We start from the raw sequence: 24571 nt of genomic DNA, 5'->3' as shown, positions 1-24571 counted from the left end.
CTGGGGTTGTGGCTCAGTGGTAGAGTGCTCGCCTAGCATGCACGAGGCACTGGGTTCAATCCTCAGCACCATATAATGTAAAATAAAGATATTGTGTCCACCTAAAACTTAAGAATAAATATTTAAAAAAAAAAAGAAAGAAAGAAATTACCTTCTTTAAATAGGGAGTCGGGGTGTGCTGGCTGGAGCTTCAAGATTAACATTCTATTGACCCCAACCCTTAGCCAATTCTGCCTTCTAGTTCTTATCTCTGTTAAACCTGAGAGCAGTTAGGTAGCAAGTAATTAAAGTACAGCAGAAGGTCATATTTCTAAGGTCTATATAACAATATTTTCAGAGTTTAGCTATTGTATTAACTATAAAGGAGCTTCATAGCAGTTGCTTTCGGATGAATGGTCTTTTACTGTGTGTGTAATAAGTATGTGATAGGATGCAAAGTCTTAACTAATTCCTGAAGCTACCTATCAACAGACAACATGAGAAAACTTAAATTGCTCTGCAGTGTTAAGTAACACATATGCTCTATTACATATTAAACTTTCAAGCCTTTTTATTATCTACTGATAGAAAAGATCATTGTGAATACTAAACAGCTGGTCTTAATTTTTAAAAATCTTATTACATCTATTAACTTCTTTTGATAAAGAATCAATTCACATTTTTTAATATTCGAAAGGTTGAAAACATTGCTAGATACAGCTCAAGACATAAATGAGTAGTTAACAAATTTCTTTCAGGTTATTAGTTCTATTGAGCTACCCCTGGCAGTTGATTAAACTCTTGATGGGTCAGTACTTTCTTTCTTTTTTTTTAATCTTTATTTTTATTTATTTATTTTTAATGTGGTTCTGAGGATCAAACCCAGTGCCTCGTACATGCTAGGCGAATGCTGTACTGCTGAGCTTCAACCCCAGCCCAAGTACTTTGAAATCTTCAGTAATTTTTAGAAGGTTAACTCATTTGTTAATCTACTTAAATTCCAGGCCCATAGATTGGCTCATTATTGCTTAGATAAATCATTGCCAGAGTTAAGTTAAAGTACCAACAATACTGTATATCTACATTCAATACTCGATCTTGTTCTTTTAAAGAATGTGTTCTGAACTGGGTGCAGTGGTGCACACCTATAATCCCACTGGCTCAGAAGGCTGAGGCAGAGGATGGCAAGTTCAAGGCCAGCTTCAGCAACTTAGTGAACCCATCTCAAAAAATAAAAAAGGGTTAGGGATATAGCTCAATGGTAAAGTGCCCCTGGGTTAAAGCCCAGTTAACCTCCCCCACCCCCAAAATAATGTGTTCTGAAAATCTGTTTGTACTGCATGTATAGAACAGTTTCATATTAAAGTGATCTAAATAAGAATAGCATGATTTATCCAAAGCTTAAATGGGAAGCTTTACACTTAGCATTCAGAACAAGTGTAAAGAATAATTTCATGCAATAGAACACAGGACTGATATCTAGAAACTTACAAACAGGACAAACAAGTTGAACATTCTCACAAGTAATAAATGTTTAACCAGAGAATGTTTTTGGATTTCAGTGACATTTATTGATGTAAGTATAATGATGTTCTTGTAAAATAGCTATCGTCTTTCTAAATTTTGTTACAGGATTTTTTTTAATTGTTCAGAATTTGCTTTTTATTTTCAGGCATGTACTAGATACCCATATTCAGTCTATTTACTCTCTGCCCTTATAAAATAAGTGTCTGGTTGTTAACCTGGGATTCCAAGGAACAGGAGCAAACTGGAGAGGTGTTGTATAGCTGGTAGGAACAGAATTCCCAGTTAACTCTGGAAGACAGTTCCATTTAAGTTCTAGATATGATCACCTTCCGTTTATGCACCCAAGCTTGAATAGTCTATTTTTCTCTAAAGAAAGCACCTCACTTGATTACTACCTAATCTAGCTGTATTCCCTTAGGCTATTTAAACTCTTTGAATGCTTCCCTTTCTGTAAAGTGAGAATGGTATCTACTGACTAGCTTTGTGACTATAGTTAAGCTAGGTAATGTATGGGAACAAAGGTAGGGAAGGAGGCAATCTCCCAACTGCTCATTCTGAGACTTCCTACTGGTAAACTCTTGCAAGCTGGAGGGATACTCAAGACACTGTCCTAAGTAAGCGGCACATAACATGATCCAGGAAAACATAATCTTCAGTTGTCAAAAAGAAAGAGTTCCAAATTAATAGCAGTATGCCTGTGGTTTACTTTTATGTCTCAGATTTATTTATTTATTTATTTTGTTGGTCGGGGACGTACTGGGGATTAAACCCAGGGTTGCTCTACCACTGAGTTTTTCCCCCAGGCTTTTTATTTTTTATTTTGAGATACAGTCTCACTAAGTTGCCGAGGCTGGCCGGGAACTTGCAATCCTCCTGTCGCAGCCTCCCTAATAGCTGGGATTACAATTATGTACCACTAGGCCCAGCTCACCCAGATTTCTTCATTTTCTCTTTTAGACTCCACCATTGTCACAGAAAAGAGTAAGCAGTCACAGGGGGGAAGAATCAAGAGGTTACTCTCTTTTTTTTTTTTTTTTTTTAAAGAGAGAGTGAGAGAGAGAGAGAGAGAGAGAGAATTTTTAATATTCATTTTTTAGTTCTCGGCGGACACAACATCTTTGTTGGTATGTGGTGCTGAGGATCGAACCCGGGCCGCATGCATGCCAGGCGAGCGCGCTACCGCTTGAGCCACATCCCCAGCCCAAGAGGTTACTCTCATTAAAAAAAAAAAAAAAATCCTGTTTGACATCAATAATGTTTAGGACATTACTGGTTTGGAATTCACAGCAGAATGTACCAAAAAAGAGAAGTAGTCCACTTGTGAAAACATGAAGAGCCCAGTGTGGCAGACTTTTGGAGGCTTCAGAGGGCAGAACTTAGCAGAGAAGTTTCTGGAGACCTTTCAGAATACTTACATAAATGAACAAACAGCAAATGAAATGTAGCTCATTGTTGTTGCATTTTCTCCAGATTTAACTCAAAGCTGAGGTCCTATGTATAAAAAGTCTAGAACAACTTATATAAAATCCACAATATGGTTCTTTTCCCTTATCTCATTATCAAATCCTCCCTCTATGGCTTCTCTGAAACTCAATGCTTTTTTTTTTCCATTCAATTCAATCAACAAGCTCTATGCTAAGTATCAGGGATACACATCACTCTCTTGGATATTAGGGATAAATAAATCAATAAGATGCATCCCATATCCTTATACTGTCCATTCACCCATAATAAGAGAGACATAGGAAAAAAATCGTTGTGATTTTGGGATAATTGCAATAATAAAGATATAAACCAGTTATAGTGGCAGTGCAAAGGAAGTATGGTCAATTTTACTTGAATGGTAAGGGAAGAGTTCATGGAGGAGACTTGTGCTGATATTTTTGAAGGATAAATTGAAACTCATGGGAAAACCTGTGAAATGTTATAGACAAGTAGTGCAAGCATATCAAACTTGGTTTCTGTGTGGTTAGATCATTGTGGAGGAAGTAACACATAGGTAGGCACGAGGGCAGGGGAAGAATATGGAACACCTATATGTCATATGTAGAAGTGTAAATTGAATTCTGTAAGCAATAAGAAAGTATTTAAATACTTTAAGCAGAGAAGTCACCTGGTCAAATTATTGTAGAAAAATCATTCTGACAACAGTAGGAAGGGTGGACTAGATAGGATTAGATATGTCATAAAAAGATCTGGAAGGAAGCATTAACCATGGCCAGACAAGAGACAGGGAAAGTGGAGTCTGCACTCAGGCAGTAGCAGTAGGAATTGAGGGGAAGGGATGGTTTCAGGAATTATCATAGAGCTAGACTAAGATGTTGCAAGTCAGATAGGTGTCCATAGAGCATCCTGATGGAGTCAAGGCTCTTCAGTCCACATAGCACCTTGGTACACATCACAAAGAGACCCTTTTCCTTAAAACTTCATGTTGTAATGTGGTAAGTTTATGAGAACTACAGATTTTATTGCCTTCTGCCAGAAAATTGTTATGTACACAATCATACAACTTTGGAGTCAACAGTTATAACTTGAATTTTTTTGCTTTAACTTCAAAACAATAACAATGTCTCCTGTGTGAATGACATCCCCTCTCAATGGTGCTCTTTGCAGTACCCAGCCTGAGCAACCACACACTGCAAACCTGATTAGATATGTGTAATAGTCATATAATAACTAGGTTTGAGGGAGTAATGGTTAGATATTGAAAGATGAAGTCTTATAAATCACCCCAAATGTACAGATGGATTGAACATCCATGATAAGGCCCAGGGAAATACCAGAATTTCAGGAATAATTGAAAAAAAAAAAGAATGAATAAAGGTGAAATATTGAAATGTTTTCTGCTTTGGCCTTAGAAACAGCAATTCTTAAATATGTGGATGGTCATACAGCTTCATTTGTATTTCATACGTTGATATTTCCAACCTGCCTTTCATATGCCAAGTTCATATTTGGTATGTCTGTCTCCAAGTGGGTTATATGTAGTAGTGCCATCTTTGTGCAACTGAATACCTGTCCCTTATTCTATAAAAATGAGAGAAGACCTCCTCCCAAATGTGTTGTTACTAATGATAAGAAGCTCTGGTCTCAAATTAATACAACCTAGATCAGGATGGAAGTCCCTGGTTTTCAGAAAGCAGTAAATCTTTAACATTAATGGTGGTACATTAGACTTAGTTTCTAAATTCACTTGTGAGAAGGAATGCGGAGAGTATGAGGAATACAGAACCAACACTCACTGGAAATATTAGTGTTGAACATGGGGACTCTCATTCTTTATTTCCTTTTGGGGGCTGGAATGCCCCTCCTGGTGACTTAAGGAGATTTGGGTTTTCCCCTCTGCCCAGCCATCTGTTTTTCCTTTCTCAGTTGTCATCGTCTTTAATTCATCTTTTTTTCTCTGTTGCCATATCTCACAATCCCTGTCCTATGACCACTCACCTCTACACACTCTCCTTCATAGATCTTCAGTTTTCTTGATTTTAACTACAAGCTTATTATAGACACGCCCTGTGTAGACCTCTGACTCAGACTCCTTTCTCAAGCTCTGGCCTCTTCTCCTCAGCTCCCTGTCTGGCACCTTCTTCAGTTTGGTCAACCAGTAGTACATCCATTTCTGAGCACGATTTCTCCAAAATTTAACTCTTCTGCTTCACATCCTTATTTTAATAATGGCATCACCATCCTCTCTCTTTAGTCCTTTTGCTTCTACAGGAAATCGGTGTATCAGACAGACCCCTGGCAGGCTCTCTCACAGTCTTCCTGCTAATTCCATGTTTACTACCATTGCCTCCAATTTATGCTCCTTTAAGAATCTCACCATTTTCCTTATCTCCCCACCCTCACCTGTGCAAACTGTGGTGGTGCAACACTCTCTTCACCTGGAGTTTTAGACTTTACATCAGCCAACTTGAAAGTCTCTCCACTCCCAGTATTCAATGTATCTCTTTTTGTGTCCCTCTTGCTCTGGTCTCAAACAGGACTCCTCTCAACATCCAGCATGCTTTGCTGCCTCTCTCTTTTCTTTGGATCTTTTCATGTAGTATAAAACTGTAACTCTGATTTCTGCCCTGTGTCAGGCCCTCTCCCATGCTCTGATAAAGTCCTCTCTTCCTCTTGAAGAACCCACTTCACTGACACCTCTGCCTGCCCCACAACTAAGCCCAGCCAAACAGAACATCTCTCCAATTAGAGTGGATGTTGCAGGGCCCAAGCTAACCCCATAGAGCCTTCCTAGATTAGAGATAACTCCTCTTTGGACTCGGACACTGAGTTGAAAGTACACTTTGAGCTACCCAAGAATGAATGTGAAAGTCTGTTCCAGAAGCACAGAGAAATTAGGACACTGTCCTAATTTTTGGCCTCTGAAGCTGGCTCCTCTTCTTACTCTTCAGACCCACTCAAGATCCTTTCTAAGCTGGATGTGGTGGTACACACCTGTAATCCTAGCAGCTCAGGAGGCTGGATAGGAGGATTGTGAGTTCAAGGCCAGCCTAAGCAACTTAGAGAAACTGTCTTTAAATAAAATATTAAAAGAGCATTCCATTTCTGTCATGTATTTTTAAAAAATAGAATATAAAGAGGGTTGGGGATGTGGCTCAGTGGCTGAATGCCCCTGGGTTTAATCCGTGACACACACACACACACACACACACACACACACACACACACACCCCGCCAAAAAAAAAAAAAAATCCTTCGCAAACACTACTTTTCCCAGGAAATAATCTGCTTTTTAAAAACTTTTTATTATTTATGTATTTATTTTGGTATTAGGGATTTAACCCAGGGGGAAATTTGCCATTGGATCCCATCCCCAGCCCTTTTTATTTTTTTTATTTTGAGACAGGGTCTCACTAAGTTGCTTAGGGCCTCGTGAAGTTACTGAGGCTGGCCTTGAACTTGCATTCCTCCTACCTCAGCCTCTCCAGTTGCTGGGATTACAGGTGTGTGCCATGCCACTGCACCTGGCAGTAATAAGCTTTTTCAAGTTTACATTTTCCTCATAATACCAACCAAATCATCTTAGTTGATTAGAAACATCCTAGAACACTTGTCTGTTGTTCATTATACTGTGAAATGTTACCCTATTCAAACTACTAAAGTAAACATTGTAGAACTAGTCAGCAAACGTGAAAAAAATAAAAATTGTTGTTGGAATGGTTTTTATAATTGTTAACAAAAGAGCAAATCTACCTGCTTCCTCCCAGAAAATGTACAGACTCCACCTCTCCATCCCTGCCATAGGATCATTGTTTGAAGAGAATAACTGATGAGCCTATAGAGAAGTGTTGCTTAGGAGAGGAGTAAACTCCAGGGCTGAATAACTCCAGTGGCAAGTGGGTAGCTGAAGAGTGGAGGGAGAGGTAAACTCGTATTAGCATAGGTTGCTTGGCAGTGAGGTCTGAGAAAACAGAGAGTGAGCTCAGAAATTGAAGGTGCTTCCTTGCTGCTTTTCTCTTACATTATGGGGGAAAGCCCCATTCAGTATGGAGTTTTAGTTTTTTTCCTCTTCTATCATAATTGCAGCTTTCAGGAAAATCTGACACTCTGGGCACAGCCTACAGGTGGTGGCAGAAAATGAAGGGAGAAGATAGTAGGAAATATACTGGCTCCCTGTTCACCCTTTGTGGAGCCCAAGAGAAGGAAGCAGCATCCTCTAGGTAGGGATGGTCTGGAAGCAGAGCACATGGTGGACAGGATAGAGCTGGAAAAGGCAGGGAGGGAATCCACACTAGGTAGGCCACTAAGGAGAGAATAGAGCTGAAACCTCCCCTCCCCCAGTACATACCAGGAGGGGGACGCTGGAATGAAGGCAGAGCTGCCCCTGCTGGTACAGATGTTACAGATACACATTTTATTGGACTTCAAATGTAATACTCCAAAGCAGTAGGAGTTTGAAAAGATGAAGTGAGCCTAGTTTTTTCTAATATTGCCCAATTTAAAACTGTAAATACAATCAATTTATATCATATTGTGTTATTTCAAATACTTTGGTATGGTAGTTTTAAAAATTCATTGTCATTATATTGTATATGGGATGCCTGAGGTCTTTATGCAATGACTATACACATTCTGAAACCAAATTAAGGAAAGAAAAAAAAAACTAAAACAAGACTATGAATTTCGAAACTTCCTCTTTTTTAAAAATATTTTTAGTTGTTGATAGACCTTTTATTATTTATTTATTTATAAGTGGTACTGAGAATCGAACCCTGTGCCTAACACATGCTAGGCAAGTGTTCTACCACTGAGCTACAACCCCAGCCCCGAAACTTCCCATAATGACCCTTGACTCTCATAGGAGCTAACTTTTCAAAGACATAAAGATAACCATTCACTTATTTTTCCTGTAATAGAGTCCTAAGTTGATCTTAAATGCAGCATTAATGATTGACAGATGTTTCACTGCAATTGTAGGAGAATTAAATTATGAAACAATAGGAAACCAGATTATATGAATGGACTTGATACTGTCAGTGCTGATATAAATGCTGTTTAATGTCATCAGAGCTAACCTAAGACACACAACTAATATTTCCACTTAGCATTTCAGAGCTTTGCTTTACATATAGATAAAAAAAAAGGCCTCTGTTCAGACTTAAAAATGTGAGCAAAGTAGGGTGTGTGAGTGAATGAGTGAAAGAGAGAAAGGGAAAGGAAGAGAAGGCTATAGGAGAATGTTCATAATTAATTACTAAAAAGACTATAGAGGAATCTGTGGCTTTCTTAGCAGTGTTTTTAAAGCATTGTCATAGTTTTCCAGATAGACTTGAAAAATGCCAACATTTTGTGGTTGGGGGTTGAGGAACACTCATACTTCCATGAGATTTCTGGCAAGGACAGTAGGATTCTGTTCACCCTGCCCTCCACAGGGGCTTGTGAATCCTCCTTGCCCCTAAAATTCTTCTCCAACTATAGGAGACTTCCCTCAACTCTGATTACCTTTGAGTCCCTGGGGTACTTTCTAAACAATCAATACCAAGTATTAACTATGATTGGGAGAGTGGCTATGCAGACACCTTCAAGACATCCTGACACTGTCCTCTTTTTTAACAATTTGCCTTAGCTCCATTCAGTAGAAACTTCTGGATAAGAGAGAAACCACAGCATGAAGGCTGAGTTCCTCCCTCTGCTGGCAATTAGCTGTGAGCTCTTAGGCTAGTCACTTGCTTGGTCTGAGTTTCTTCATCTATAAGATGGGGATGGGGTGGTGGGGATAGAAATGGTGACATTTGTTCTGTCCATCCACAGAGTCTGGAGGATGCTCAAGCAGGAAAATGGGTATGAGTCAAGGGTTAACTTGAAAGCTGGTTAGAAATGTGAGTTCCTATGGTTGGTGCTCATGGTTGAGAGAAGTTTGATTTCTTCCTATTTCTGAGCCAACAAGCTCAATTTGATAATAAACTGCCACCTGTGTGAGTATCCATCTCTCTGAGTATGAAGGCTTCTCAGCTGAAGCTCCACAGAAGGCAGTGGAAATATATTATGAATTGGCTCTCCCTGGCTTCTCAGCCTTTCTTCCTTTTAGACTCTTGTTGATCCTGGACAAAATCTGATTGATCTTTCCCCCCTCACCCTCTTGTCACAGAAGGTGACCAGAGACAGTAAGTCACCATCTTTCTTCATATGCACTCAGTGGGACAGGACTGTGCTTTGAGACACTGGGCAGGTTGCTCGCTGGTAGGTAAAGATGCCGATTCCTGAAAGGATTCTTTCAGGACAGAGCTTGGGACATGACAGGTATTTCATAAATACTTTAGAGCATCAAGAAATGACCTGGGCCAGGCATGATGACAACACACTTGTAATCCCAGCAGATTAGGAGGCTAAAGCAGAAGGATCACAATTTCAAAGCCAGCCACAGCAACTTAGTGAAGCCCCATGCAACTCAGTGAGACCCTGTCTCAAAATAAAATTCAAAAAAGTACTGGGAATGTGGTTCTGTGGTTAATTGCTCCTGAGTTCAATCCACAGTGCCAAAAAAAAAAAAAAAAAGAGAGAGAGAGAGAGAGAGAAGAAAATAAAAGAAATGACCTGGTTTTCCAAATACATTTCCTTTGATTCCTCAGCTCAATACCATATCTTATTTTACTGTTCCCAAAAGAAGTTAGTGTTGCAGGTCTTTGCAGGCAGGCTGTAAATGCTGCTTTGGTTTGTGGGAGCTCTGGGCCCCAATTAACTATCCCAGCTCATGGGAAGCCTTACTGTGGAGCCTTAAACAGGCATTGGACCCTGGACTTCCAGGGTGCCAAGGCTCCCCTCCAGGCCTGAATCTCAGGAGAGGGCTTAGCAGCAGAAATGCACAGGTGTTCCTTCTCAGATGCTAAGGTTGCTGAGAGACAGGAAGTTCTGTGGCTGCCTGGAAGGGCTCAATCTTGAAGGTTCCGAAAGACAAGGGGCGGTGAATGTGGAAAATCACCCTGAAATTGTTATACATATTCATGTCTTTAGAGCATCACCCCTCAGTTGACAGCTGAAGAACCTGGAGTTGATAGCCAGGGAGAGCCAAGACCATGTTCCAACTGTAGTCATACACACACTCAGAAGTCTCATGTGTCTCACAACAATTCTGTTATTTTACATGGTGCACTGTAGCAATCTCGGTGATTTTTTTATACTCACTGCCCTTATCTTCTGTAACCTTCAAGACTGAGCCCTTCCAGATACAAGGATTCTGAGAGCTCCCTGCCCCCAGAGGAGTACTACATTACTGGCCTTCCTCAGGTTCTGGCTCCCTTCAGAATGTCATTGCTGGCTGACCTCAAGCTAGTGGCTATTGCTGTTGGTGTCTGGGCAGGTTTTTGGGGTGCCTTTCTCTTTCAGACTGTGATATTCTTGGAGTGGGAGAGCAGCTGTTAGATTTTGGTTCACATAGGTTTTTCAATAGCTTCTGGATCAATTTGTCCTATTGTGAATGCTCAGAGAGATAATTCAGCAAAGTATCAATTCACTGATTTGCCAAGTTTACCAAAACAAGCAGTTTTCAAAAGCTTGTTTCAAAGAGTACACTCTGTGTGGACATCCTCATGCACATATTTTTCTCAGTCATATTCAGTATATAAATACATTTTTCATGTATAGTCAGTGATTCTAAAGATGTTCAATATTCAGGAATATGTTTTTATTATGAATGTAGTTGACAAGTATGTATTTATAAAGTATACATATATATTTATTCTAGGCTTACATCTATCCCCAACCTCAGAATGTGACTGTATTAGGATGTAGGGCCTTTAACAGGGTAATTAAGGTTAAACTAGGTCATTAGGGTGGGCCCTAGTCCAATACTACTGGTATCCTTACACGAAGGGATAGGACACCAATATCTGCAGGGGAAGATCATGTGAAGACACAGGTTAAGATGCCACTTACAAGCATAGGAGAGAGTCCACCCTGCCCACACCTTAATCTTGGACCTATAGTCTCTAGGACAGTGTGGAAGTAAATTTCTTTAATTAAGCTTTTAGTCTGTGATACTTTGTTATAGCAGCCCTAGCAAATATATCATAGTTTTATAGCTAGGTTTCTTAGGTACATTTTATCAGCATATTGAGGAATCTTTGATTTATCAAAAATCAAGTTATAGAATAGCTTAGATTTTTCATTATATATTCTTTGTTTGTTTTTTGTCTGGTTCTAGGGATTGAACCAAAGAGTTGTATCCTTAATTCTTTATTATTTTTAGACAGAGTCTCTCTAAATTGCTGAGGGGCTCACTAAATTACCGAGGCTGGCCTCGAACTTGCAATCCTCTTGCCTCAGCATCCCAAGTCACTGAAAGTATGCCACCAGTCTGGCTAAGTATAAAATTTCTTAAGATTTTGATAAATATGGCAGATTAGCCATTGATTTCCAGCAAATAAGGTGGCTTCCCCTGTTAGCATATAATTGGATTGTGCAAAGGGTCTGGTGATTTGGGACATGAGCTATTGTCTTAGCCTGAACTACTGTAACAAATATACCCAGACTAGGTAGTTTATGCACTAGACATTTGTATCTCACAGTTTGGAGGCTGGGACATCCAAGGTCAAGGTGCCAGCAAATCTGGTGGCTGGTGAGGGCCCTCTTCCAATATGCAGATGATTCTCTTCTTGTTGTGTCCTCACATGACAGAGAGCAAAGAAAGAAAGCTCTTGTGCATTTTGACAAGGGCACTAATCCCATTCATGAGGGCTCTACCCTCATGACCTAATCACCTCCCCAAGGCTCACCTCATAATGCCATCACATTGGAGGGTATTATTTCAACATATAGATTTGGGGAGGAGGCAATCCATACAGGTGCCTGTAATAGAAATTCTTATCACATTCAGAGCACACACCAATCACTGTGCTAGATTCTGCCCCAAATGTCATTCCTGAATTCTCACGATAGGCCTAGGAGGTAGATGGGTATCCCATGGTACATACAAGAATATCAGCATTTAAAGCAGTTACATAACTCCCCATGGTCACAGAGCTAATCATTTCTTTGTTCTGATAGACTCAGGTGTAGAGCCTGGCTCTGCTACATCCTAGCCGCATGACCTAAGCCAATGGTTAACTTTTCTATGCTCTAGTTCCTTCATTTGTATAATAAGGACATACTACTCACCTAATGGGGGTAGTTGGATAGATGTTAGCTCTTATTTTGTATGTGTGTGGTACTTAGTATTGAACCCAGGGGCAATCTATTACTGAACTATATCCTCAGCCATTTTTTATTATTTTTTAATTTTGAGACAGGACCTTCCTAAATTGCTGAGGCTGGCCTTGAACTTGTGATCCTCCTGCCTCAGGCTCCCAAGTCCCTGGGATTACAGGGAGATGCCACCACACCCACTTTAGCTATTACTATTAACTTAGGAAATAAAGTAAGTAAAATAATACCAAACATTACACAGTAGTATTTTTAAAGTGCTTTCAGTTTTTCAGATGAGAAAAGTTCAGTGGCTCATTCCACATCTCCCAGCCTGTACTTGGTAGGAAGGGAACTCAGCCCAGCCTTTTGGCTCCTGGTAGGGCAGAACCGCAAACTTCTCCTTACAGCCACTTCACCAGCCAGTGTACTTAAAATAATTAAGGATCCTGTCTGAGCCTAAAAGTTGTATGTCTATATGAGTTTACATCCTCCCAAAAACATCCAAAATAATGTTTGACAAATATGTAGGCACTTGGGTTCAACACCACCATGTTTTTTGCTCAGCTTCATCAAGAATTTGTTGCAAGATCTTATGCAAGGCGCTGACCCTACCCACTAATCCCTAAGTGCCCTGGAAAGATGAAAAGAGCTGTGGGATGAAGCTGAATCTTTGAACACAGCTCTTTCATCCTTTCTTCTTCAGAAGGAAAATGCTGGTATCCAAACAATTTGTTTCATTTTCAGTCTATTCACTTGCTGATATCAGACTACTAAGGTTGTAGGTGAACATTTTTGTCTTTTGTCATTTCTTTTGACATGGTTTTAATGTTTTAGTTATATATTAATTGCAAGTTGCATTCAACTTAGCAAATCAGGAAAAATGTGTTTATAATCTTCTCTTTAATTGTACTTGTCTAAGGTTAGGTTAAGTACTACTAATTTTTTTAAAAAATCAGTGTTATTGAGGTAAAACTGCTGATTTCGAAAATAGATTTTAAAAACACGTCAAATCTAGCAATGATATATCTAGAAATGATATAAAATCAAAAAGTAAGTTCTCTATAAGAGGAAATATTACCACCTTTAATGTTCGGGGAAAGGCACACCTTAGAATCTAGTCTGTGGCACATCACCACCAATTAAGAACTAGGGCAAAAATCAACCTCTTAGGTGTTGAAACTGAAAGACCCTAGCCCAGTTAGCCCAGTTACCTAAGGCCAAGATATGAAACCAAGATATCAGGCAGGCCATAAACAGGTTCAGGCGCCAGGCATGCTTTCCGGACAACAACCGGTTGAAGAACAGAGCACCCGCATCCTGAGGCATGAATGAATAAACCGGAACAGATAAGCAGGAACAGAAAGAATAGAATGCAGACCTGTGGTTTTTGGAATGCAGACCTGTACCCCCTAGGTGGCCTATATGCTAGATTTAAACAAACCAATAAGAAACCTGTTGCTTCCCGCGCGCGCGAAACCTGTCCCAAACCCTATAAAAATCTCTGTATCCCCAAGCCCGGAGTGCCAGTTCACCAAAGCTCTGGCTGAGGTTCTGCTGGACACCCGCAGGCGCCTGTGTCCCAATAAACCCCCTCGTGCTTTTGCAGCCAGTGTTTCATGTGATTCTCCTTGGACAGGGAAACGGGGGTCTTTCATAAACGGGGTGCTTTTCAAAACTACAAAACAGAGAGTGTGAGGCAACAGCATGTGTAAGTATTGATATTATAATAATTATTGGGTAAGTTTTCTAAGATCAATGAGTAGAAATTCTCATCTAGTAACCAATGCAAATAAAAATACTTTAAGTGCTCAGCTGGCCAGATATCTGAAGCACATCAAAGGTAGGATTCTAATAAACTAACCACCTCATATTTATATAGCATGCTAAGATTTTAAAAGGTCTTTTATTTATATTAATCCTATCTAATTTGATCTTTAAAACCACCACCCCTATGCCATAGGATAGCCAGATAACATTCTCCCTATTGAGACACAAAGAGGTCCAGAATCACTTATCTATGCAGGGAACAGAAGAGACAGAGCCAGGTCATCATTCCTTTGCATCACAATCAGTCCTGTGTCTTTGAAGGGTGCCTCAGACTCACAGCCAGGGCTGAGGGGTGAATGGAGGAGGCAGAAGGACCAAAGCAGATTACAGCCCTTCTTGATAATTGACCCACCTCAAAGAAAAGCAGTCAGTTCAAAACAATATTGTCTGTTTTGAATATGACTTTGGGTTTATATAACTGGGCAGGCTTGACCAGAATTGGTAAAGCTGGAAGAAAAAAGAAAGAGGGGATGAACACTTTTAACAATTTATAGATCACTGCCTTTTTTACCCAACAGAATGCCTCCCAAACATTGAAGAATGGGAGTGGAAGAGAGTTAGGGAAGGAGCACTGCTAGGGAGGTTCAGTTCTTTCTGATAGAGGAGGGAGTCATACCATCAGAACTGTGAAAAATGAATCATGTCTTTCTCATCAGAACTTTGCACAGATTTCCTGTAAATCTTGTCACCGAGGATACAATAAAGATGACTGTCCTTTTCGGGAGCTGAGCATTTTCTAGGGAACAACGTAGATCCGTCTGGGATTGCAAATTAAAATGAATATTAAGGGGCTAGGATGTATCTCAGTGGTAAGGTGCTTGCTTAGTAATAACAAGTTACTTCTCCAGTGTGAGCCTACATGTGTGTGCATGGGTGCACACGCGCACGCGCGCGCGCACACACACACACACACAAACAGATTAGAATAAAGCTGAAAATTGTTGCAACTGTTGTCACATTGTAGCATAATATATTATTCAAGTGTTTGTGGTATTGCTGATGTAAACAAACTGCCTATCACATAAAAGAGGCCCTAGGTTCAATCCCCCACACCACCACAACAAAAAAATAAATGAAGGAAGGGAGATGGGGGTGGGGACACAAGGAAAGAAGGAAGGAAATTAGATATGTGTCATATGGCTTCTGTGGGCTATGTTCACTTTTCCAGGAAGTCATCGGAATCTGCCTACTTAAACATTGAAAGAGCAAATGTCAGACTTGGTTGTGAAAGTACAAAGCCAGTGATGTTTTTGGTTCCACCTTTCATTCCAGGAGTGACACTTCTTGATTTATAAGGCATTTCCATATGCATCATTACATTTAAGTTTCACGGCAGCAGATTTATGGTCCCTATTTTCTAAATGAGATGATAGCTAAAGTCACATATTGGTTAGATTCCAGCTCAAAGCTCATGCCCTCTTCACTGCATCACAAAGTGGATCCACTCAGTTTCCAGGTAGGAGCACAATAGCTAATGTTATCTCTTTTATTCTTTTATTTTATTTTATTTTATTTATTTATTTTTTGCAACAGCAGCAGTGTTGATTGAAGCCAGGGTCTCATGCACACTAAGCAGATGCTTTACCCTGACATGATCTCTTCTTGACTCCTTCTTATGAAGATGACCAAACACTTAATTGGTCACCCTACTTATATATTTCTAATATTTCATGGGAGATTCTCCAAAGACCACATTGAATAATTAGATATTTTTAGGAGAACAGAGCTATATATGCATGGGATTTGCATATAATTTTCTTGTATTCAAACAATATATGTGAACATTTTTAACATTTAGCTATTCTACTAAGATTGTCATTTTGAGTTGTTTTTCTTCTTTATTTCTTTTTAGTTTCCATTTTTATTGCTTCAGATCACCAAAAGGGTAGATCAGGAGGAGGGATGAAAGCAGGAAAAAAATAAGTGAAGAAAGACTTTTAAGTCTAATTTTCAAAATGTGGTCTTGGTTGCGATGTGTTGAGGACTGATCTGTAATAATAATTCTCAAAAGAAAGTGAAGAGGTAGGCAGTCTCTACAATGGACTTTTATGAGTTTTGACTCTCTGTATTATTCTTACTTTTATAATTTTCTTCCCTCCTTTCTTGGGTGGATTTGTGTTGATGGTTCACTTTTATGAACTTGGTCCTACTTCCCCACCCTAAATCTGGGAAAGCCAGATGCCATCCCTATAGAGAGGCTCCTGTGGCAAGAAACAGATGTTTCCAGCCATAACTAGCAAGTACCTGAGGCCTGTCAGGGTCCATAGGAGAGAGCTTGGAAGCAGATTCTCTAGCTCCAGTGAAGTCTTGAGATGACTGCAGCCTAAACTAACACCTTGATTGCAGCATCATGGAAGTCCATGAGTCAGAATCATAAAGCTAAATCAGTAAATTTCTCACCCATGGTGGTTTTTAGCTTCAATTTTTAGGGTAATTTGTCCAGAAGCATAGATAATTAATAGAAATATGTATTTAAATCACTTATGTGACAACTTGAGAAAATGCGTACTGGGGCCCCACCCCAGAGGCATTATTCAGCAGATATAGCCTAGGGTCTTTGCCTTTTCACCAAAAATCACAGGAGAATCAGAACTAAGCAAATTTCTGCTTAAGAGTGAGTAGCTTGAATAAACTTTCACCTGGGACCAGGCTTAGCCAGAGGGAAGGCTACAGGGGGGACAGAACTGCTGATAAAATAAAAGATGCCCAAATATATTTAAATTTAGGATAAATCCAAATGTTTTAGTACAAGTATGCTCTCCAGTATTTAGGTCAAATGTATACTGAAACAGTACCATTTGCTTATCCAAAGTTCAAATTTAAGTGGATGTTTCATATTCCTATTTGCCAAGTACATCCAGAGAACCCACCAGAAGTGAAAGTCTGACCAGAAGTAAGATGACTTCCATTTCCAGGTGACAAGAAATAGTACCTCCTTACTGGCCCACAGGCCAGGGTTCATGCTTCCTGTTGGGAGGCCTTATTGTCCTTCTGCCTCAGGGGCAGGGGAGCCCACTCCTTGTTGTCCAGATCAGATCCTGCCCCTGCCCACCTGAAGACGGGCCATCAGACCCACCTGCCCCAGATGCCCGTGAAGTCCCCACACTCTCCTGCCTGACAGGGGCACGAGATCACCAGTTGCCTGGTGGGGTAAGAGGGCCTGTAGCCCAGAGCCAGGGGAGGTGGGAGGAGTGGATGCTGCTGCCTGGCTAGCTCCTTTTGGCACTGACCACATAGCCTTTTCCATAACAGTGAATGAAGCCAGTGCTCTCCTATATCCCTCCAGGAGCTCAGACACATGCAGCTGCTCCTAATAAATGTTTGTGTTTCTCATTCTGAGAATGTCTGAGTCTCTGATGAGTTCTATTTATTGCAGCCCTCAGTCCTTAGAGTAGCATGGTTTTATAGACACCTCTCAGTTCTTGGCTGAAGTCTCAAAAATCAGGCTTTTACTTCTTTTGTATGTACTTTCTTGTCTCATGCAATAGCCTTCGTTATGACGTGTTTATTCTGAACTGTGAAATGTCTTTGAAGAATGAGAGAATATGAGTGTGTGTGTGAGAGAGAGAAACAAAGAGAGATGGATTGGCTCTGTAAGCTGAAATGCTTATGGCAGGGAAGGAAGATGGACTCAGAAAATATGTGGCTGTGGTAGAATCATAAGCATGCTTTGAAACCAGACCCAAAAGTGAAGTCGAATCACAGCACTGACGCAAACTGAAAACCCACAGGAGGGGAACTCCATTCAGTACCTCTCCCTAGAGGAACTGTGGAGGAATCTGAATTCTTGAGAAGGAGGTCTGGAATTAAGTGTTTGCCCTGGAGGATCTCAAGGACTCTAGAACTTCTTGGATTCTGTTTCATAAAATCAGTATGGCTGATACAAAACAAAGTAAAAAAAGAAACCAAGAATGATCCTGTTTTCACACCTTCTCCAGGAATCTCACAGTTCTGGACCCCAACCTGGGACTGGCTGACTGGATACAATGGATCTTCACTTATAGAATGGCTTTAGTAATTTAGTCCATTTTCCCCTTTTACAAAGAAGAAGCCAGGCTTTCAGGGTGTAATCCCAGAGGCTAGGGAAGCTAAGGCAGGAGAATTGGGAGTTCAAAGCCAGCCTCAGTAATTGCGAGGCACTAAGCAACTCACTGAGACCCTGTCTCCAAATAAAATACAAAATGGTGTTGGAGATGTGGCTCAGTGGCTGAGTGCCCCTGGGTTCAATCCCTGGTACCAAAACAAAACAAACAAAAAAAAGAAGCCAGGCTCTATTTTGTCCTCCAACTTGAACTCTCTGGGCATCTGAAAAGTTAATAGCTACTTCACAGATTTATTTTGAGGATTAAGTGCAATGATGTATATAAAACATTCAGCACTTAGCACTCAGTAAATGGGAGCTGTTATTTCACCCCCTTTGTATGCTTCAGTGGGTGGTAGTAAGACTGGGTTGAGGGAACTGTCTCAGTGAAAAAACCCTAGCTTCTTGAGTCAGAGTTCACATCCATTAAGAGTCTTTTTGATAGAAAAGAACAAAAAAGAGCCTTCAATTCAATCTCTTTGTTTTAGAGAAAATGAAACAGGTCCAGACAAGTGAAGGCTTGCTCAGGATCCCACAGCAACCTCTTTTCTGGAATCCCACATCCTCCTTACACAGTAGGAAATTGCCATACTTTTAATAGAGGCTTCACTGAGATAGTGTCTCATTCTGCAGATTGGAGTTCCTAATACACCAGAACCAATGGTCAGTTGTATCTTCCTGGATACCACTGTCATCTCTGTCACCATCATCATGGTGGGTACTTACACTTTTCATAAATTAATAAAAGCTCTACATTCTCAACTCCTGAGAAAACTAATAATTAACTACAAAGACAAGTCTGAGTTTGAAATTAATGACTGTGGGATTCAGAAATGATTTCATGATAAAATAAGGAGTTTATTTGCATTGCAGTAGACAGCATTGCTTAGGAAAAAATGTTCTATAGAACTTTAAGAGACAAAGATCTTGTCTGTTATTTTAATTAATGGCCTGGGGCAGGGGGACTTGTCTAGAGGAAGAACAGTGAGGGGTTTGAAGCTTTTAATGCTTGCTCAGCAGAAATATGATTGTTTCTCTTTCTGAAATAGATTTAAGTATGTAGCAATGTCCTGCATGGATTAAGTACTTGTTATATATTTTACTTATATTTATTTGTTTAATCTTTATGACAACCTTAGGAAACAGGTGCTAGAGTTAACTCCATTTTATAGATGAGAAAAACAAGGCCAGAGAGTAGCTTATTCAAGGTCAAATAGCTAGTGAATAGCAGCCTGAGAATCTCATCCTGGTTCTGGCTTCAGAGCTATCTTCTTAACCTGCTGTGTTCTTCTACCTTGGGAGAGTCAAGGGATCAAACCAATTATACCAGGAAATATTGAGACATTCCTCATAAATGTATGCTTTCCATCCTAACAATCACTGTCCCAAGATTAGGTACTTGGAGCTGAAACATCATGGTCCCCACTATTCTAGTCTGCCTATCAGTGTTGGATTAGAAATTCCCTGGAAACATGAGTGAGATCTTGTATTTTATAATAATCCCTTACTTTATGTAGCTGAAAGAAAATGAGGACCCAGTTCTGCTCTTCTGACCAGAAATGGCATAAGGAGCCAGCATTATTCAAAATTATAGATTTTTTTTTTAAAAAAGACACCTACCTCCAACAACATACCAGTACAACCCTAAAGAAAGCAGTATATTTCAGTGAGAAGAATCATGAAGGGATGCCATGGTAGCAACTCTATTTCTATGTTTTTCTTACATTATGACATCTATTTTTTAATCCCTTTCTCTTTCTCATTTTAATTCAGAAGTGATATCACTCTTGCTTCTTAGAATAACTTAAATTATATAATGAGAATGAGTCTTCTGAGATCTACAATAAACTCAATAGTAAATAAATGTGTGGAGAAGGGGCACTTACCTGTAATTTGATTTTAATAAATAAATGCTTCTGTATCCCTTTTACACCCAAGAAAGAATACTGCACAATACGTATTCTTACACTCTTAAACCCACTCCTCTGGGCTTTTATGTTTTGTAGCACATACCATATTCAGTATTATCACATAAAGAATTACCTCATTTGGGGCTGGGGTTATGGCTCAATGGTAGAGCGCTCACCTAGCACGTGCAAGGCCTCCTCAGCACCACATAAAAATAAATAGAAGTGTTGTGTCCAACTATAACTAAAAAATAAAGTATCAAAAAGAACCTAACTTAAAAAAATAATTACCTCATTTTTCTCATGATTTCATCATGAATTTAATTGGATGTATTATAATTTAATTATTACCATTAAAGAATACTTTAATTGGATCTAGCCTTATATTCTTAAAATAATGCTGAAATAAATATTTATCTACACATGTAAGTATATTTGTTCTGTCTTTATTATTGTTGTTGCTATTTATTAAAAAAAATCCTAGAAGTGGTACTGTTAGGTCTAAGAATATTTGTATTTTAAATTTTAATCACTTGCAAATGACGCTACAAAGACATTACACCAATTTGTTCTCAATGAGAAGGAACTTTAAATGCTGAGTCTAGCTATCCTTCTTATCTGACTAGATTTTCATATACAGCTTTGCTGTATATTGTGATTGAGAAATCAGCTATGTAACAAATATATTGAACAAATGGGCATATTGATCAAAATATTTTAAACTGCATAGTGGGAGGGAGTGTGGGAGCTGGTGGACCCCTGGCAGTGATACTGTCTTGTCAGAAGAGAAGAATCAGGTGTGATTTTCATATCTGTTGCTTAGAAAATGGTCAGTTGTGCAAGATATTTACCATATTTTATTGGGACCTGCTAACACTATACTCTTTTGATCTAAATGCAGGTTGGTAAAGGAAATATCTGTGATATGAACTTGTATACTTCCCTATATGATAAGATAAGCATATAGAACTCCACTCTATAAAATCCACCTTCCCCCTGAAAGCTACATCTTGAGGTTTCGTTCCACCATCAGGCTAAGCTGAAGATACTTACTTTTCTTCATCAAAGCCTCCTGAGAATGCAGTAATTCCTTTACTTGTGGCTTTTACAAACTCCCATCTAGGCTGAAGGATTTAGTGTGTAAGGTAATTAGTGCCTGGGACTTATTTATCTCCATCTGAAGCTGTACAGAGGTAGAGAAAAACAGTTGGCTACAGACTTATCAGGGGAGAAGATTAATGTTATCATCTATGATAAGCTTTGTAGATTAGCTATGATTTCCCCATGTTAAGTCCTGTCCTCATTCTCCATTAGCAAGGATGGTAAAAAGCCAGCTGTATTATTAACCTAGTCTATATCTATTATGATTTTGCTACTTCTCATCCTTTCAAGGCACAGACCAGCAGGTAAGACCTAGTCTAATAAAAAATCATATTTAGATGCCTGAAAAATAAATTTCCTATTGAGTCTGGCCCAGACCACTCTATTGACTAAATATCCTGAATCCCTGCCCAAGCCTGGCACTGGACCAGATCAACGGGGGACATAAAGTAAATAGAAAGCAGTCAGACATGGGCAAATTAGAGCAGAAAAGAGTAGACAGGGAATAGCTGGCAAGCAATTGTAGCCATTGAGGAAGAAGGTGGTGAAGGCCTGACCTGGGATGGTGGTAGAAAAAAAGAAGTAGCAAAGTTGGAAGCCACGAAAGAACATTTAGCCATGAAAGGTTAAATGGTCTAGTGTAGTGCACAGAGCACAGGCTGGATTCCCACCTCATATCTGCGTGACCTGAAGGCCCTGAATTGTTGTGAGCCTCCATCTTGCACCTATAGTTAAAAGAGTGACACTGAGCCTACCTCGCAGGATTACTGAGATCAATGAGTTAGCATGCAGCACATGTCTGACTCTAGGATGAGCACTAAAAAATGTGTATTCCCTTCCTGGTCTCTCCATCTCTGTTCCTGCCTCCTGTCTCGTGGTAAGAAATTGAACATAAAGAACAGAGAAGAGAAGAGTGAACAAGGATGTTTGTTTTGGGGGATGGAACCATTAAGCAGATGGAAAAATGTTAGAAAGGGGAATAATTCAGAAGAGGAAAATAGGATTGTCTTTGAAATTTGGAGTCTGAGGTGATGGTGGGTTAGTCATGCTGATGGCTGTAAAACCAAGGGCCAGAGTTTCTGAGAGAGAGCAATAGAGGACAGAGAGGCAGGAGTTTTCAGCTGGTTGTGTCTGAATTCCTAGGGCGCATAGTGTCATGAAGAGAGTAAACAGGAGAGCTGGGCTATTGCTCTTTGTTGGGGGTTGTATGATGTCAAATTCACTTGTCCCTAAGTGACAGGTGTTTTCATGGGTGCTGCACAAACACATTTGCAGTTGGCCTTCAAGCGCTAGTTTTCCCGCCAAAGATGCTTGAAATTCACTCTCATCTTCCTTGTGTATAGAGAAGAGGTAGCTACCAGGAAGATCTCAAACCCAGGAAGCTCAGGCAAGAAAGACCCAGAATGAAGGCAGCCGCATTCACGTCAGAAATGAACAAGCAAAGCTGGGGCCTTTGGGCTCAGCGATGAAGACCTAGAAATGAAGCATGCATCACATCACTAAACAGATCACACAGAACCCACAGAGAGTCAGGCACCCACCTGCAGTAACCGTAGAAATGCCAGTCTTTTTAAGTTGACAAGAACACAGACACTCTGAGGACCTACTATCATGACTCCTAACAGCAGCTGACCCAAAAGAAGGGGCAAGAAATTAGAGTGGGAGGGCTGAGTTCAGTCCAGGTTTTACCCCCTTGCTTCTGTGAGCTTGAGTTCCTGAGCCTCAGTCCCCCGCTTTATGCAACAGCACAGAAACCTCCCAACTCTTTGGCTGGACTTAAATGATCACACAAAGCACTTTATATAACACGGATTTCTGTGAAGACAGTCATTAGTACTATACTCCAAGCCCATCCACGTTTGCCCTGAAAGAATCAAAGTTACTTTCAGTAATTCCTTTGCTCAGAATTAACATTAAGACAGGCAGTTGAAGAAAATGAAATTTATTCCCCATCTGAAGTAAAAAAGGTAACATCCAAGTTTTAACCCCCAGTGAGGACCTGTGAATGTGATCTTATTTGGAAATAGGATCTTGGCAGATGTCATTACAATCTCAAAATAACACCATCCTGAATTTAGGTTGGACACTAAACCCAATGATTACTGTCCTTCTAAAAGAAAAGACAAGGAACTTTTTTTTTCCTTATTTTTTTCCATTGGTGCATTATAGTTGTACAAAATGGTGGGATCTCTTATTACATATTCACACATGCACACAATATAAGAATAGAATTTGGCCAGTATCATTCCCCAGGACTTCCCCTTTCTCTCCCCTCTTTCCTCCCTCTGGTCCTTTTGCTCTACTCTACTGACTCCATGAAGAAGGCCGTGTGAAGATGGAGGCAGAGATTGGAGTGATATCCCTATAAGCCCAGGGAAGCTGGGAGAGAGGTGGGGAGCTCAGACCCTTCAGAAGAAGCAGCCCTGCATCTACCTCGATTTCAGACTTTCATCTTCTAAGCCGTGAGAGAATGGATGGCCGGATGGCAGAGAGTCCAAAGAGACCAATACACCATCCAAGGTGAGAAGCCTTGACTAAAGAGATTGCTGAGTCCCCTCAGCTGTTCACTCTGCCTTCCTGTCCTCAAGGACCATGTTCTCCCTTGGCCAGCAAGACTTTCTGAAGCAGCTCCTGGCACACAGCTGCTGAGTTGTATCATCATAGTTTTATAAGGCCGCTCCCCTTCTCAGGTGCTGCAGTGAATTCCATTTGATCCCAAATTATAATTAAACACTTTCTCATGGGCCTAAATATTTAATTCTTAGGGGACACACATGGACAGTCTCATTCCCTGGGTCCATCAAATTTACCTTTATAATCAACATCACAGTATATGACCGTTGACAAATCAAACCATGACAGGTGATGATCTCTTTAGTTTTTTGTTTAGAGCAGAGATTCTCAAACTATAGGATGCAGCAGAATCACGTAAGAAATGCTGGCTCCCTTCTCTTCACCCCCACCTCCAATTTGCTGATTCAGTAGGTCTTGGGTGGGGCAAGAGATTCCTCATTTCCAACAAGCTCCCATGTGATGTCATTGATACCACCCAACAACACTCAGAAACAGCAAGAATGGTGATTCTCAAACTCTTCTGTGCGTTAGGGTCACTCCCATGCCAAGGCTGCACCACATACTAGTTAAAGGAGAATTTCTGAGAAAGAGAGGACCTGGAATCAAATGAAAATCCAGTGGCTTATAGGCACTCTCTCTTTTCTCCTCTCTCTCCAGCTGGCTGTATAAACTGGCAGGCAAGAAGATTCCCTGGCTTGGGGCCCATCTCTTACACCCAGGCCTGAGGGCTTCATCTAAGAGTGGTGTAAAGACGACAGAAACTAGGATCCTACGGAGGCACTTGAACCTCCCACTGCCTAAGAGGTCAATCTGGGAGCCCAGCAAGACAATGATATAGAGCTGGGGTCCTGTGATGCTAGGCCAGGGTGCGAAGCCCTGTCTGGCACTTGACAACAGTCCTTCCTTATCTTTGATGTCATACTCCATGGTCTCAGTTACCTATAGTCAA

The 24571-nt window shown here is 40.3% G+C and overlaps 1 protein-coding gene across 1 annotated transcript in view; it reads left to right on the top strand.

Moving 5' to 3' along the window:
* The window catches only part of Vcpkmt (valosin containing protein lysine methyltransferase), a 36433-nt gene extending 12071 nt beyond the window's left edge, over positions 1 to 24362 (top strand). Inside the window, exon 6 of the mRNA XM_077799852.1 lies at positions 24280 to 24362. Coding sequence (XP_077655978.1) covers positions 24280 to 24291 — 12 coding nt within the window. The 3' untranslated portion in view covers positions 24292 to 24362. The remainder of the gene's footprint in view (positions 1 to 24279) is intronic.
* The last annotated feature ends 209 nt before the right edge of the window (positions 24363 to 24571 follow it).

This window comes from Urocitellus parryii, chromosome 6 (genome assembly GCF_045843805.1).
Source record: "Urocitellus parryii isolate mUroPar1 chromosome 6, mUroPar1.hap1, whole genome shotgun sequence".
Taxonomy (NCBI): Eukaryota; Metazoa; Chordata; class Mammalia; order Rodentia; family Sciuridae; genus Urocitellus; species Urocitellus parryii.
Note: the sequence above shows the minus strand (reverse complement) of the source record. Positions and strands in the feature narration are given on the sequence as shown.